The sequence below is a fragment of the Montipora capricornis genome, chromosome 2 (assembly GCF_036669925.1).
Source record: "Montipora capricornis isolate CH-2021 chromosome 2, ASM3666992v2, whole genome shotgun sequence".
NCBI lineage: Eukaryota > Metazoa > Cnidaria > Anthozoa > Scleractinia > Acroporidae > Montipora > Montipora capricornis.
In genome coordinates, this window is record NC_090884.1 from 11,557,257 (window position 1) to 11,574,756 (window position 17,500).

A 17,500-nucleotide genomic window follows, 5' to 3' on the forward strand; every position below is an offset into this window, starting at 1 on the left:
GTTGGAAAGTCCACTACCGTGCACAATCTTTTGTTTTGCGCTCATACACTATGCATGAATTACGTAACCAACACGTTTCTATTGGTTAGTTCTTCAGTACGGAGTAAACAACTATTGTGTTTTGTGCACGGTCAAGGCCAGAAAAGAGAACAAAAACCTACAACAAAGAAAGTTTTCGGGTTTCATAACCATTCCCCTCTATTAACTATGGTATAAGAGAGAAGTACTTAATTGACGATTTTGCAATTGTAGCCAAGCTGATTAATAAATCAACCATGTCATCGTTGATTCATCACAGGAACATTTGAACCCACAAAATGACAAGCTCCCAACATCAGTGGCTTCATAGCTCAGTTGGTTAGAGCGTCGCACCGGTATCGCGAGGTCACGGGTTCAAACCCCGTTGAAGTATTGAATTTTTCAGGCTTCTCCATGCAATTTGCTCAAATTGCGTTCATAACTGCGAAGATCATAGCTTCACTTGATTTTATTGACTTGTTGTAAAGAATAAAACAACGAGCGAGGAATGAACGAGTGAGGTTTATTCCTCACCTCAATTCAGTGAATGAATGATTGAATATCGTACGAACGAACCAACCATATTTCCAATCTACTAATACTGACAAGAGGTATGTAACTCCGTAGCCAATACAGATACCCGAGGAGTGCCAGGTTCTTACAGAAGATGAAATCAGAACTCTCCTTGTACATCAAAAGAGAACTACATCTGGACCCGATGAACCCCCATACTGGCTCTGGAGGGACTAGCTTCTCACCTCGAGCTCCAATTATTACGAAGATCTTTAATAGATCCCTTAAACATCATACAGTCCTTCAATGTGGAAATGGGCAAATGTATCCCGTATCCCTAAAGAGTTTCCTCTAGATGACCGTAACCAGTTAAGGCCCATATCACTTACCAATATCATTATGAGGATATTTGAACGGGTTGTCTGCAAGCAAGAGTTATCCTCTGCGCTGAAGTCAAAAATTAAACCTGACCAGTTTACTTATAAAGAAGGACAAAATACCACCATGGCCCTTATTAAATGTCAACCACTGGCTAAACTGGCTTGACAAAGGCACCGACTTTGTCAAGGTTCTTTCTTTTGACTTCAGTAAAGCGTTTGATTTGGTCTCACATAAATAGTGTGTGATAAGCTTAAGTTTTATGATCTTAATCCTTACATCACCAATTGAATAATAAGCTTCCTTTAATAGTGACCGAAAGCGAAGGGTAGTCGTTGACGGGGTAACCACAAAGTATGCTGATATTAATAGAGGGGTACCACAAGGAACTGTCTTATGTCCTCTTCTGTTCTCTATAATGTTGAATGATATCACAGCGGCAAATCCAAGCAGTAATCTTCGTGTGAAGTACGCTGATGATACAGGGGTTTCAATAACTTCTGAAATAGCCGTCCATGATAGCCCATTGAAGGCGGCAGTTTGACAATTTTATGATAGCATTTTTAGTGAAAATCAAGGCAAACCAGCCGGCGGTATACCGCCGGTAACCGGCTTCTATTGAAACCCCTGTGATATTACCCTTAGTCCCTGTTAGATCTGGCGCAGTTGATCAATCGCAAGGAGAGGTTAATAACATCCATCGCTGGGCTACAGACAATCGAATGACGTTAAATCTTATGAAGGCCTGTGAGTTGATTCTTAGAGGGAAGACCAAAAAGCCCTTCCCAGAACCTTTACCGGATATCAAAAGAAAGAACGAATTTAAACTATTAGGGGTGACATTTAACGAGCATCAATGTATCTGGGATACCCATTTTGATCAAATGATAACTAAGGCTAGTTCTAGATTATATATTCTGAGAGTTTGTAAGTTTTACGGAGATTCATGACAAGAGTTGAATTTACTCTCTGATAGGCTTGTTATGTTTCTGGTTATGTTTGCCATTGAGGTCTGGTCCTGTGCCTATGACGGGAAATACCTGTCCCAGATAAATAAGTTCATTAAGCGCGCAGTCAAATATGGCTATTCAAATAAGCGACCATCTATTGTGGAACTAATGAGAACTAAGGATACCAGATTATGGAGCAAGGTTACAGCCCAAAATCATTGCCTGAATGATCTACTTCCCCCACAGAAAACACGCGCACTTCGGGAGAAAGGTCATAACTATATTTTACCACAAGTCAGATCTGAACGCTTTAAGTAAGCGCTGCTTCATAAATAGGTGCCTTTTTGGCTTTGTGTAGCCATTGAAATTTCTAGTATCGAGTGTTTTGAATGTAATATAGTATAGCACAGTATAGTTTGGTCTTATTAGTATTAGAGCGGTTTTCAAAGGAGTGTCGTAAAACCAAAACCAAAGTAATTACTTTGGCCAATCAAGAAGCACGGAGACAATCCAGTAAACCAATCAAAACTCGAAGTAATTACACGTAGCCGACACAAAACGCGGGAAAATGTGTACGCGCGAGACACGATTGGTTTTGGTTTCACTTCTGATTGGTTGAAGAAATGGCGCGAGAACTTTGAACCAATCACTGAGTGAAGTAATCATAAACCAAAGGAATTCGCTAGTATTTTTGACACTCAATTGAAAACCGCTCAAACCATGATGTAATTTGTTGATCGTATAAGTACCGAGAAAAGGGGAAAATATGAAAAAGGACACATCGTGACGCTCATTAAAATCCGCGCGCATTAAATTACTTCTATGCCTTGATTATCTTTCACATTTCGTGAAATTTGATTTTTGTTTACAGTCCCCAACTATCAGCGCACTTTTTGCTCGGGTAAATAAGATTTTGGTTATCATTATCGTCACACATTCTTGTCCTTCTTTTTATTTGTTTGCTGCCCCACAATTTAATTTACTCTTTAATGTAACAGACCCTGATAGCAAAATGAAGTACTTTTTGACATAGTACTTTGTTTTGTTCGCGTTTGTAGGGGAGCCGCGTGGGATCTTGGGTAAAGAAGGGAGCAAGTCGATACCTATCAAGAAACCTTTGCATCGGAGTGTGAGTTTTACCGAACCTGAGCACGAGCCAAAGGTGGAAAAGCAAATTGGACGCTGTAAGTCAGCGGCTACTCTGGAATCCATGGCGGGGACTGGGCACGAAACAGAAAATCTCTCAGGTGGGTGAATAGCAATCGACTGTCTTTTCGTAGAGCACCACTGGACACCAAGAGGCATTTTCTTGCTATAGGTTTCTGGGGATTTCTTTTGTTACAGCAGACTATTACATTAGTGGAATGGCATACTTAGTGCCTTGTAGTAACTGCAAAATGCTTTTAAAAAAATTTGATTACTAATCTTCTTAATTAAGCCTTTAGAATCGACCGCATAGCATTGTGCTCGACTAAGTGGGTTACTTAAAATCAAGTCAAATCAAATCACAGACATAACTGATGTGAAAGTTGTAGGGGGGGAGTAAATGGGGATTTTTGAGGAAACACTATTCCGAGCAGATTAGAGAACCAACAAACACAGCAGCACTCCAAATCTGGGAATATAAACGGCTCACATTGGTTGAAGGCTGGGGCTTTCATCACAGCAACAACCTTGCTTTCTGAATGAAATAAAGTTATATAATTGAAGTGGGGCTATAGACGAAAGGGAGAAATAATCCTTGCAATCGTCTGGACAATTAAGGGCCTACTGACGTGTTTTTTGGGGTGCGTTGCTAAAGATGTAATGGTTAAGTAATTTGAGAGAATTTGGCATTATTTTGGTCAGTTTTCCAACTTTTGTAGACCAAGGACCCTAACTATGCCGTAATCATGCCATGTTCATGGTCACGTGACCAATTAAAAAAACTCTAAATTTGTCTATGTGCTACACAATTTTGGTATTTAATCAGTGGTTTGATAATTTGTATTCGTTTTTGCATCCAGCCAAGCATGGTTTTCTTTTTATTTTGAAAAATGTCCTTTTTAGAGAGATAAACGAAACTGAAATACCCATAACATTTTCAAAAAAGATGATTTGAAAAAATCAATGCTTAGCTATGTTCTGTATTTGGGGGTGAAACGTGCCATATTAAAAAAAATAATTCAATTTAAAGACCGCCGGAAATTTAGCTTTTTCTCAAACCGGAAGTTTGTTCGTTTGCGCGTGCGCAGTTGATCTGAGAACGACTGCGAGGAAGGCCGAGGAAAAACCTGCGATGCAAACAACAGTTCGTGCGATTATTTTTGCTTGTGAGTGAGTTTTCTGGTCAGCTCACGATATGATGACGTCAGTCATCGGAAGTAACATTTCACTTCCTTAGCAACGCGCGAAAAATCCGACGGTGTGTGGACCTTTAAAGCCATGAGCTATGAAGCCACTCAGTTTGGAACAACTGAGTGGCCTCATAGTCAGTTGGCAGAGCATTGCATTGGTATCACGGAGGTCATGGGTTCGAATCTCGTTGTAGCCACCTGAATATTTAGATGTCTATAAGAGACAATTGCTTGAATTGTCCAGATAAAGGATCACTCAGTTCTTTCGTCTAAAACCCGCGCTTCAAATGTACATTCATTTCTTTCATCGAGTTATTTCACGGGAACACATGAACCCAACAAATTGACCTGCTCCCGACTAAGTTGCTAATGCTTCATAGCTCAGTCGGCGGAGCATTGTATTGGTATCACATACGGCTCATGGGTTCGAATCTCGTTGTAGCCACCTGAATTTTTAGATGTCTATAAGAGACAATTCAGCTTAAACTGTCCAGACAGGTGCGAGGACCACTTCTCCCTTTCTTTTTTCGTCTTATAAAAGGTCGTCCCTGAGAAAAAAAATAATGATCCCTGATTAGGTTTTCAGGCTCATTATTTTAGTCTGTTAGTAGTAAACCTATTTTGTCGTAAATGGTTTGAGTTTGATTGCGTTGACTTGGGGTATACCAAATGGGCAAAGGTTGAGAAGTAAGCGCAGAGAAACGACGTATGAAAAACTGGGTAGAATGGTCATAAAAACGCAATCTTGTATATGATGTTTTGAACGACCATGTTTTCCTCCTTGCAGACATAATCCTCGCGTTGTCGGATTTTGACGCAGCACTGGGTCGAGCGCGTGTTCCTACTATCCCAGAATCCCCCAGTCGCTCTGCCATGTTTGATTTGGAACTGAGCGACAACGAAGCCAGTCCCACCTCCCTTGAGGGGCGATTTGACTTCCCGTGTACCTCTGTGAGCGAAGACGTGTCCAAGCAATTCCTCACTATGGACCCAGAAGAAGAAGATAAAATGATGAAGACGGCAGCCAGCGAGATCGCCAAGAGTCTCGACTTACCGGTAAGTTCATGCCAGTAGAAGCTGCTGTGAAGATTTTAAAACCCGAGGACTTATGCACGTACAGCGTTTATTTCACTGTCGATTTCGCCTCACAGTGTGTAACTTGTTTTTCGCCGCTAAAAAAATAATGACCTTAAGCTGATATGGAGCGTTTTCACTCGCGTGATTAGCAGCCATATTGGATAACTAAACAAAAGAATGTATTTGTATAAAAATAAAGTTCAATTCTCGTAGGATCAGTTTTGTACACCACACTAGCGACTAAATACCAGAATCGCACTGGGTGCTTACCGGGTTGTGATTGGATGTTGGGACAGAGAGAAGGATTGTGGACATTTCACAATAAATAATAAATAATAATCACTTTGTTTACCCTCTCGGATTTCAGAGTAGCTAGTAGCTAATATCTCCGAGCATTGAACATATGCAATTGTTAAGAATCCCACAACTGTTAAGAATGCATTTACATCAGCGACAGTAAATGGGCTGAACGGTATAAACCCACACCATTTCTTCAACTTTGCTGACAAATACAGACCGCTGCGATCTAACCATCGTTTCAAGCTAAAGACAATACCTGCTCAATTAAATTGCTTCAAACATTCTTTATTTATACGTATCGCAAACTCATGGAACAATTTAAGGAAAGAAACTGATGAAGCAAAAGAAAAATAAAATTGTTCAGTGAATTCTCTTGATATAGTTTTATAGTTATTATCATTTTGTTTTTGTATTATATGAATATATTCTGAAATTGTACATAGTTTTCAAAAATGTAGATAAATATTTTAATAGATTTATGTATTTAGGATTGTAAACTGATATATTGTTATGTAAGCTAAGGAGGTGGACTAGAAAGAGTTATATAACCTCTTCCACCTCCTTTCACAATTTTTCATGGGATTTTGTAGTTGTTAATGTATTTTAGTACAAATACACAGGTGATTATACAAAATAGCTAGCTCTCATTTGCTCGCTATCTCGTATTATCAGCCAATAATCACCTCGACGGACAAAATGGCTGCCAGTAGTCGTTTTGCCACTGTAAGTGAAAATGATTTCGCGTTGAAATGTTTTTTTTTTCTCTTTTTTGAAATAATCACCTGTGTATTTATGCTAAAACAATTATTCGCCTCAGTCTCAGTGATTATCGGTGAATATTCACCGATAATCACTTCGCCTTCGGCGAATAATTGTTAAATGTTAGTTTTTCTTTGGTTCCCTCCAATTATTAATTGTGATTAAACCATTATTATTATTATTATTATTATTTTATTATTATTATTATTATTATTATTATTATTATTGTTATTATTATTATTATTATTATTATTATTATAATAACTGGCGCGCCAGGAAATTCAACCAGTGAGTGGTCAGAACGCGGTCTTGAACCGGGGATCTCCGGATCTCAAGGTACGGGCCCTAACCACTCGGCCACAATAATTACATGATGTAAAGTATACATGGATAGTATTTGCGTCTGAGCACTCATTTCAACCAGCGCTGATCCGCAAAAGTAATTATAAACACTCATTTTTAGACGATGTTGTTCTAAAGATTTAAGTCTAAGCACCCATTTCTATTTGGTAAGCTTTCAAGAGGACTTTTGAGTCACAAAGGATCGTTTGGTCGTTGTCTTGCACTGTCATTAAAACGTCAAAGGGAACAAAAGTTTGTCTTTTTCATACAGCTGTTTCTCCACCCCACTTCAAATGACCATTTTGTCAAGTACTTGTCACCTGGATCCATATATTTTGCGACGTTCTCGTGTTTTAGGACTCTTCAATTCTGGAAGGCATTCTTTCCATAGCAAGTATTCCTTCTGGCACAGTCCTCATGAAACAAGCCGATGCGGTAAGGAAACGCACAATTTTCCGGGCGTTGTTTGTTATTTTTGAACTCCATTTGATGTTCAGTAGCGGTCATCTCCACTGAAGTAAATGTAAGCTAGTTGGCATTAAAACAGCATTATAGACCTAATCGGCTAACTCAATAGACCTTATTCCGAAATGGCCGTTATTTAAATATTCTTTTGTTTTTATTCAAATTGGCCCTTGATGCCTCGTTCTTGAGCTGAAAATTCAAAAGAATATTTTTCCTTGAACGAGGCATCAAGGTCTAATTTGAATGAAAACAAAAGAATATCTAAATGGCGGCCATTTTGGAATAAGGTGTATGTGGTACCCAAATCAAATCTCCTGGGGGGCCCGGTTGTTCGAAAGCTGATTAACTTAATCCAGGATTAGCGTAAACGTTTGTTTCATGTTTGCAACTTTTTGGTGAAAGTTTGGTTTGCTTATTTTTGTTTTTCAAGATTGACTTCTTCTAATGTAAAGTTTGGTCGAATATCAGCGTTGACCAGCATTTGGGAGTAGAGAAATAAACTTCTTGGTTAACTTTTAATCTGGGATTAGCGTTAATCGGCTTTTGAACAACCGGGCCCTGGGGTTAAGAATCTTTGCATGTGTATTGTATTTGCATTATAATAGTTGTGGTTACACACATCTTGGGTTTGGGGCCTTCCGGAGGGTAAATGGCTTGGATGTGGTTCAGGTCAGGTTTCATGTTACACTTGGGGATGCGATTACGCAGTAAAAGACTCCCCTTGGGGTAAAATAATAGGTATGATTAATATAATTAGGGATCTTCTTGTATTAGGTACGTTCTGCTTTGTGATTGGCAAAGCCACTTCAGGGAGCAGATAAACCGTACTTTTCAGTTCAGGAACTGTCATGGGAAGTTCTTTTGTTCTTTCTTATGTATCCCATGGAAATAACTTTTTAAAAGTGGTTACACACAAAAACGTCCTTGTCCGTGGGAAAATGCTATTTAACCGTGGGTAAAAGGCCTAGTGTAACCACAACTAATATAGCATTCACATTTAAATGATGTGGAAGTATGTGGAACAGAACATTTTATTCCCAAAGGGTTTGAATTGGGTACGACATTGAGTTAGCCAATTTGGTCTATTTATAAAAAGAGAAAAAAAAAACGGTGAGGATTTTATCGTGACCAGCCCAACTCCAGCATCAGTTTCACTCGAAGGCCAGGTTACTTACCCGTTCTGGTTGAAGATGATTAGTGCCAACTTTAAACATGCATGAGGCAGAATCATTTACTTCAAACCACTCATTCCGCTAGCTATTGACCCTTGTTCGATTTGAGTGAACTAATACATTTTCCCCTTAATTGAAATTTAAATTGAACGAGTTTATAATGCAATGACAATCAGTATTAGTTACTTCCACACCTATTACACGATAGAATATCATGGACACCGGTATTTAAGGAAAGAAACTTTAACGGGTATTGTTTGTTCCCTTTCCTAATTTATAGGACTGCAGTTTGTATTTTGTTGTAACGGGTTCGCTGGAAGTCACACAGAAAAGCCTCAACGGTGACCAAGAGGTTAGTTGTGAATTGTTACACCCATCGACTTGACGCTTTTCATTACTGGGAAGTCCGTCCCAACAAACGCAGTCCAAGACCTCATGCAACTCCGGCGTCAAACCCCTGGGAAATGGCCTACGAGTCCCATTTAATGGCAGCCTTTCCCTGTTTTTTTTTTTTTTTTTTACTTCCGGTTCTCACTTGGATGTTTGCGACAGACCTCGTTGTATTAGCGATTCAGTAGTCTAAAGTAAAGGTATTGACATTCTTGTATCACTCACCTGTTTTGCTAGACAGACAGACAGACAGACAGACGATCATTCTTGCATTTAGGTACAATGACGCGTTCGTTTTACCTTAGAGCATAACGTGACGGTTCACTGAATTGTATTAAACTGTACAGACGGTGTTCGGGGTCCCTTACAATGGAGTCTAAAGTATTACTATACATAGCCTTTTGATCAAATCTACAATCGGGACAATGCTCATCAGTTCAATAGCCTCTTGGTAGGGCGGACCGGGCATATTATAGACATCGCCCGCTTTTCCACTCCCACCAACTCATCGTTTAGGTGCTATACCTTGACTGGGCATAAAAAAGGCAGAGCGTATACAAGCAGTGTAAAAGACATATCCTGCCTAGGAACTTTTGATCTCTTTAGCTGCACTAAGAAATACAGACGCTTCGACGCTTTCTTGATTATGTCACTCATATGCTGTTTTATTCTTCGCACTGTGACTTGAAAACTACGATCAGTTTTGACCGAATCTTGTGGCGGAAACTACTGTACCAGAAGCTCATGATCTTCAAGCGTGGAACTCTGGTTCAGAGCTGGAAGGAAGGAAAGGAACTTTATTTAAGTGTCTCGTAGATTTAGCGCTGGAGCACTAATTGGGGACACTGTAAAGTAAAATTAACAATTAACACCATAAGTCAAATGTTAGTTTTTGAGGAGAGGGGAAACCGGAGTACCCGGAGAAAACCTCTCGGTGCGGAGTAGAGAACCAACTAACTCAACCCACATATGACGCCAAGTCGAGGAATCGAACCTGGGCCACATTGGTGGGAGGCGAGTGCTCTCACCACTGCGCCATCCCTGCACCCCCTGGGTTTTTTCTTTATATTTGGATGTAACGTACCTCGTTCATTTTCCCGCGCAGTTGTCCATATTTGGGCATAAAATTGGTGTCCTAAAATCCCCAGCTTTGTTCCAAGGAAAAGAGTTGAAAGTCACACGCTTCAAGGTCACGTGCTTCTGACTGTACTTATGAGGTAGCCATCTATGACGTGTCAGGGAGGTAATCGATGATTGCTTGCACTGTGCCATAATATAAAATATGCTTTGGCCCTTCTTGCAAGTCGGTCCTTACTAAAATGCAGAAATGTGAAAAATACCCAATTTCAATGGTTTATCCCGTATTTAGCGTTAACATAATTTTCTCTTGATTTTGTTTCGCAGTATCACCTGTACACAGCCCTCCCTGGGGAATTCGTCGGTGTTCTGTCGGTGATAACTGGGGAACCTTCATTCTTCAACGTGAAGGCAACAAAGCAGTGTCACGTGGTGATCATTAGCAAAGCTAACTTCTACAGGTAAGGAAGATAGAGCGAGTTTCAATCGAGCGTCGTAAAACCCAAACCAAAGTAATTACTTTGGCCAATCAAAAAGGACAGAGATAATCCAGTAAACCAATCAAAACCTGAAGTAATTACACGTAGCCGACACAAAGCGCGGGAAAATGGGCATGTGCGAGCCACGATTGGTTTTGGTTTTACTTCTGATTGGTTGAAAAAGTGGCGCGAGAAGTTTAAACCAATCACTGAGTGAAGTAATGCAAAACCAAAGAAATTTGCTAATCACTTTCGACGCTCAATTGAAAACCGCTCAAAGGTATGATTTGAGTGTATTCATAGTTTTGCTTTGTCAAGAGTATATGAGGCCGGCTGAAGATAATATGGGTAAATAAGAGTGTTTAAATGTGCTTCTCGTATTTACTAATAACTATATGATATGTTGTTAGTACACTTAATGACATGTGCCCGAGGACGCTGGAGGATTAATTTCACATGTATTTTCAAACTTTTCACGAAATTGTAAAAGTAGTATGAAGTCATCAATGTGAAGTATCTAAAGGCTACAACGGGGACATTTCTTCATCAATTTAGTTATAACTAATGTCCTAACTCCCACAAAGCTTCTGTAGCTCACTGGTTTGTCATCCGAAAGAATAATCTAAAGGTCATCGGTTCGGTTCCAGTTCCTCGGAAATTTTCCGAGTATTGTCGAAGTTGGATATGCAGTCTACATTGAAATGCAAATTTTCAACGTGCTCGTAATTGTCAAGTAATTGAAAAGTGTCTCGTCCTTTTTCTAAATGTTCATTAATCGCTTCGTTGCGTGTTTCGTGCAGGTCCTAATACAAGGGTGATCCTTAAACGCATTACTTTGTGTTGAAGACGATTCAAGTGTGAGTGATAATGTGTTTACGCCATTGCACTGCAACGTGTAAGATGCATGGTTTCGTGACACAATCCACAATCCGTGATACCTCGAAAGTAACCTGTCAGCTGCCAGCACCCAGAGTAACAATCTGTAGTCAATTTCGAACCACGTGCGGTCGTTGTGGTGGTAATTTTTGGTAACCGTTAGCAACCATCTTTCCTTGGACGTTTAAAAACTTTATTGTTATTCTCTTCAACGTTTTTCCTTGGTTACCTTTGGTGATTCAATCTCTCTTCTCTTTTTAAAACATGTTGGCGTTTAGACCTCATACCAGCTGGGATTTCTGGCAATATGTGTTTGTTTAAGATATTTATTTGATGCAACCAGTTTGCGAAGCATCCAACTGTGTGTAAATAAATTCGATGCATATCAATTTTGTTTCGTTTACCTTTCCGCCTTCGGTGGAAATTTATTCACAGCTTGAAATGGAAATTTCATGCCGTGCTAATTTTTTGTTTTGTTTTTGATGCAGACAGCGTTGCGCCTTCTCACTGACCATTTTTCCCCCTGGTGTTTTATTTTATTCCTTTTACTAATAAAACTACTAATTTAGATTACGTATTTGAGGTTTTGTTTGTGGGGTTACTCTGGAAAGCGTCTTCAATCGTTTAATTTTCGAACTGCTGTAACTTTGGTTTTTATATGGATTGCAATCAATCTCTTGTATGAAAACACCACCGACTCTGCTTGAAATTCAGATAAGACAAAATTAGTTTTTGCGTGGGCTGACTCTTGTAAGTATATTCTTAAATATCAGTTAATCATTTGATGGCGAAGACTTGAGTATTAAACTTTTGCTCTCTCTTAAGTGACGCGTTCGGCCTCAGTTCCACCTCGCTCTAAAAAGGCAAGAAAGTACGAAAAGTTTTTAAGTACTTAAAAGGTTTCGTGTTTTCCTGTACGATGACTCTGTTTAGTTTATTCAAGACCATGTTCTGTTCATTTTATGCGGGCATACATTGTTGTGCTATTTACAAAATGGTTGCATACAACGTTTTATCTTGCTAAAGATCGTGCTGTGGAAGTTTGTCTTAAACTCTTCCGCCATTTCCCAACCATTGGTCAAGAAAGTACGCCATTTGCAATTTGATGCCGGCTTATCTTCAACTTAAGTTTATTTGTGTTGGCCCATAATTAAAATTACCCTTCGTCCGTTTTCATTTCAGATGGCTCTTACTTAGCGCCCGGTTCCTCTTTTGCTCTCGTTTTATATTTAATTCAATGAACGGCTGCATTGAAGTGATATTAAAAGGAGCTGCTATCCTTGACTGTCGATCCCTAGTTCCTCACTGCGAGTTTTACCCTTTGCGACCATTATCCGGCTGGACCTAAGGCGGTTCATTCGAAAGACACGTTTCATCTCGTTTCTGAACGCGTTACTTCTCATTGAATATAGCCATGGATTGATTCCAGATGATGTGAATGCTATGAGCTCAACCCAAAGCCAAACCAATTCCATATTTGGCTTGGTACAGTTATCCCTCGTTATCAATTCTACGAAAGATGCTATCAAACTTGGTAACCACGATATTATGAACAGAGCCACAACATAGCCCACCGTCTTTGCTGTTTTTCGATTTCGCACTCCCTCGGCGGCAAACTGAGCTCGAAAACCCAAGGTTTGTGTGGCGATTTTCCTAGATTGCCTTCTGGCCAACACAAAGATGCGATAGTAACAAAATATGATCAGCATCATCGGAAGAAGAATTGTTATTCCGGTAACGCAAGCCCAAAGGATGGGCAGCATCGTTGGGCTCCTTACCCATAGGCGCGAAAACGCAGAGGTAAGAGACGCGATCCACACGAATATCACTGCAACGCGGCATCGTTCGTATGTCATAATCTGGTTGTACTGCAGAGCAGATCGAACGGCGATGTATCTATCCAAGCTCACCACACTCAAGCTAAAGGTGGTCGTTATGCTGGTCTGAATCCAAAGGCAGCCGATGGCGATATCGAGCGGTTGATTCGGTGCTCGGGGCGAGATGATGCATCGTGCAATCCATACTGGATCGATGACCAGTCCCACAAAGAAATCAGCAAGAGCCAAGGAACTTACTAGCAAGTTAGAAATGGTTCTCAGAGATCGGGATTTGAATATCACCCAAAGGAAAACTCCATTGCCAAGAATAGTGGGCAGTGCGAAGATGGCGTAAAGGGACGACAGAGTAATTATCGAAGAAAGCGACAATGTGAGAGTGCAGGATTGTGTCATTCTTAGATTTGCTTCAAGAGTGTTGAGCTCGTTTTCTCAAAGAAACGAAGGGCTTGGCTAATTCGCTAAGGCATGCATCTGCATTTAATGCCGCGATTTGGCTGTCCGTGGAGGTCTCGGATCCTTTTCATTGTCAATTCAATAACATAATCTTGGATTTAATTGCTTTAGCACAATTAATTTTCCCAGCTTTGTTTATCTAGAATAACATGAAAATTTTGAAGACCATTTTTTTTAGATCTTTAAAATGGAACCGGAGACATGTCGATTTCCATCTGAAGCCAATGCGAAATTAGAAACTATTGTTTCGTTTTTGAAGGGTTCGGACTTGTTTCCAACTCATGGTGGAGAATTTTTCATTACATATTGCTTCTATTCAATCCAGGTAATTTCCTAGTCTCGTTTTTTCTTCATAGAAATGCTAGATGATTACGGGTAGCTTTATTTTTTTTGCATGTATGGAGTAAAACAGCAAATTGTTAAAACCGACGCAGCTGGCATAAACATTAATTTTTTACTTATTACAATAGTTTCTTTTCTGTCATTGGAGCTTACAACTGAAACTTAACGGCTTGACTCCATGAATGCAGTGAAAGTAGCACACGAAAAAACAAAAAAAAATCTCTGCTGGTCGTGTGTAAAGTTGTAGAAAAAAAACGCGATCTTCTTGCTTAATTTTGTGATGCAAACTCGTTTAAATAGTCTGTGTCATCTGTGGGATTTTATCTACATCTCGAAGCTCTAATTTTCTGTGTTATTTTCTGCCCTCATAAGGGATTGCAGCAGCGATATGTTAGACTTTAATTAAAGCTAAATTATACGGGTAATTTCAAGCAACCTTACTACGATTTTGTCTTCTTTGCAAGCGTTGCAACCAATTCTACTTTTGGTCTTTTTTTTTTTTTTTTTCATTTTGAATTTTTCTAGCATGCGCAGTACAGCGAATTGCGCATGTGCAGCATTAGTGTTTTCCTCTTGTAACCGATAAAATTGTCATGTCAACGATGAAATGATATATGAAATGGATCATATATGAACTGCGGATATGAAATCAAGTAAAGATGTGATCTTCGCAGTTATGAACGCAATTTTTGCAATTGCGTAAAGAAGCTTGAAAAATTCAGGACTTCAACGGGGTTTAAACCCGTGACCTCGCGATACCGGTGCGACGCTCTAACCAACTGAGCTATGAAGCCACTGACGTTGGGAGCTGGTCATTTGTGGGTTCTAATGTTCCCGTGAGGAATGAATCAACCATGAAATGATATATGAGATGAATCATATATGAACTGCAGATATGAAATCAAGTGAAGCTGTGATCCTCGCAGTCATGAACGCAATTTCTGCAATTGCGTAAAGAAGCACCGGCTTCGCGAGGTCACGGGTTCAAACCCCGTTGAAGTCCTGAATTGCAAAAATTACGTTCATAACAGCGAGGATCATAGCTTCACTTAAAATTGTCGTGTGGTGGCGTTTTCGTTACCATAGCAGTCAAATTGCAGGAGCGGATCCAGAGTGGTGACGGTCAGAAGCCTCAGGTCATCCTAAGGGGGAGGGGGGCACCCCTGCACCCTCCCCCTCCCCCTCCTCTTAGATCCGCCCCTGTACTTAGTTACTTGATTTGAACTATCTATTCGAAGATTAACAAAAAGCGCAGAAACGTAAACGAATGCGTTGAAAGTTTAACAGTTCAGTTGTGATTTCTCAAACTGTTGAGTTGTGATTTTTCAAACATGAAACGGTGGAATCTGGGACGTAGGGATTGATTGTAGTCAGCGCATACTGTTCTTGTCGAGTCGATTACTTCAAATATTGTAGGGCCTGGATTTTCCTCCACATCATTTGCTTGTCTTATCATCAGTGGAATATAAATATTGTAGAATGTCATTTGTGTGCACCAAAATTTCACTTCGTTCCACATTTTGTATTGCCCAACCACTTCTTTCAACGTTGGTAAGTAAAACACATTAAAATACAACATCATAAACGTAATTTTCCAAAATCGTCCTCTCAGAAATGACAAAACAGCCTTTGTCTTAACAAAGCTGTCATGACTGCTAATCCGATATTGTTCAATTGACGTCGAACCCGAACGATATGTTAGGGCCGTTTATACGAGAGGAAATAAGCCGCGGCAACTTTGGTAGATGCGAGGATAGCTTGGAAAAAAGCCCCAGGCCTTGAACGGTGCTCGAACCCATGACTACCTCAGCTGCTCTTGTGTATTATTTTATGTATTTCTTAGCGGAGCTCCGCGCGGAGCACCATTCGGAAGAAAATATGGTAAGCCATCTCTGGGAGAAAATTTGGTTTTGGTCACCGTACGTACGTCCACCTCTCCATGTATTCCAGTGTGACCAATATCACGTGACCGTATCGTGGGCTCAAGTTTAGAGCTTGTCGAGGTCAGATTTTTCAACTTTGCCGCTGACCAGAGACAATAAAGGAACTGGAAAATATTTTTGAAACAAACGATTTGTGAAAACAGGCTTTTGCAGAGATGCAGAAGACAATTTTAATGGACAGTGAGACAATAATCCGAAAAGTGTTATCAGGACTTGTCCGCAGTGACATCGAGTAAAATTCATGATAAAAGCGAAGTTGTGAAAGGGGTCAAGAAAGTACGCCATTTGCAATTTGATGCCGGCTTATCTTCAACTTAAGTTTATTTGTGTTGGCCCATAATTAAAATTACCCTTCGTCCGTTTTCATTTCACATGGCTCTTACTTAGCGCCCGGTTCCTCTTTTGCTCCCGTTTTATATTTAATTCAATGAACGGCTGCATTGAAGTGATATTAAAAGGAGCTGCTATGCTTGACTGTCGATCCCTAGTTCCTCACTGCGAGTTTTACCCTTTGCGACCATTATCCGGCTGGACCTAAGGCGGTTCATTCGAAAGACACGTTTCATCTCGTTTCTGAACGCGTTACTTCTCATTGAATATAACCATGGATTGATTCCAGATGATGTGAATGCTATGAGCTCAACCCAAAGCCAAACCAATTCCATATTTGGCTTGGTACAGTTATCCCTCGATGTCAATTCTACGAAAGATACTATCAAACTTGGTAACCACGATATTATGAAGAGAGCCACAACATAGCCCACCGTCTTTGCTGTTTTTCGATTTCGCACTCCCTCGGCGGCAAACTGAGCTCGAAAACCCAAGGTTTGTGTGGCGATTTTCCTAGATTGCCTTCTGGCCAACACAAAGATGCGACAGTAACAAAATATGATCAGCATCATCGGAAGAAGAATTGTTATTCCGGTAACGCAAGCCCAAAGGATGGGCAGCATCGCTGGGCTCCTTACCCATAGGCGCGAAAACGCAGAGGTAAGAGACGCAATCCACACGAATGTCACTGCAACGCGGCATCGTTCGTATGTCATAATCTGGTTGTACTGCAGAGCAGATCGAACGGCGATGTATCTATCCAAGCTCACCACACTCAAGCTAAAGGTGGTCGTTATGCTGGTCTGAATCCAAAGACAGCCGATGGCGATATCGAGCGGATGATTCCGTGCTCGGGGCGAGATGATGCATCGTGCAATCCATACTGGATCGATGACCAGTCCCACAAAGAAATCAGCAAGAGCCAAGGAACTTACTAGCAAGTTAGAAATGGTTCTCAGAGATCGGGATTTGAATATCACCCAAAGGAAAACTCCATTGCCAAGAATAGTGGGCAGTGCGAAGATGGCGTAAAGGGACGACAGAGTAATTATCGAAGAAAGCGACAATGCGAAAGTGCAGAATTGTGTCATTCTTAGATTTGCTTCAAGAGTGTTTAGCTCGTTTTCTCAAAGAAACGAAGGGCTTGACTAATTCGCTAAGGCATGCATCTGCTTTTAATGCCGCGATTTGGCTGTCCGTTGAGGTCTCGGATCCTTTTCATTATCAATTCAATATCATAATCTTGGATTTAATTGCTTTAACACAATTAATTTTCACAGCGTTGTTTATCTAGAATAACATGAAAATTTTGAAGACCATTTTTTTTTAATCTTTAAAATGGGACCGGAGACATGTCGATTTCCATCTGAAGCCAACGCGAAATTAGAAACTATTGTTTCTTTTTGAAGGGTTCGGACTTGTGTCCAACTCATGGTGGAGAATTTTTCATTACATATTGGTT

General features: G+C 40.2%; 3 protein-coding genes across 5 annotated transcripts in view; 1 reads left to right on the forward strand and 2 right to left on the reverse strand.

Annotated features, from left to right (window-relative positions):
- LOC138038833 (patatin-like phospholipase domain-containing protein 7) overlaps nt 1–17,500 on the forward strand; it is a 76,396-nt gene that overhangs the window by 24,786 nt on the left and 34,110 nt on the right. For all 3 annotated transcript variants that reach the window (XM_068884896.1, XM_068884898.1, XM_068884899.1), the window contains 5 exons: nt 2,918–3,106; nt 4,983–5,251; nt 7,031–7,108; nt 8,591–8,662; nt 10,105–10,238. In XM_068884896.1, the coding sequence (XP_068740997.1) occupies nt 2,918–3,106; nt 4,983–5,251; nt 7,031–7,108; nt 8,591–8,662; nt 10,105–10,238 (742 nt within the window). The remainder of the gene's footprint in view (nt 1–2,917; nt 3,107–4,982; nt 5,252–7,030; nt 7,109–8,590; nt 8,663–10,104; nt 10,239–17,500) is intronic.
- LOC138037783 (histamine H2 receptor-like) lies at nt 10,458–14,952 on the reverse strand. Its single transcript, XM_068883674.1, has one exon. The coding sequence runs from the start codon at nt 13,361–13,363 to the stop codon at nt 12,407–12,409; it is 957 nt and encodes a 318-aa protein (XP_068739775.1). The 5' UTR covers nt 13,364–14,952; the 3' UTR covers nt 10,458–12,406.
- The window catches only part of LOC138037784 (adenosine receptor A2a-like), a 3,347-nt gene continuing 793 nt past the window's right edge, over nt 14,947–17,500 (reverse strand). Inside the window, exon 1 of the mRNA XM_068883675.1 lies at nt 14,947–17,500. This exon is cut by the window's right edge and continues 793 nt beyond it. Coding sequence (XP_068739776.1) covers nt 16,173–17,129 — 957 coding nt within the window. The 5' untranslated portion in view covers nt 17,130–17,500 and the 3' untranslated portion in view covers nt 14,947–16,172.

Excerpts from the sequence above, each read along its gene's own strand:
- LOC138037783 (XM_068883674.1), bottom strand. The coding sequence starts at position 13,363 with ATGACACAATCCTGCACTCTCACATTGTCGCTTTCTTCGATAATTACT.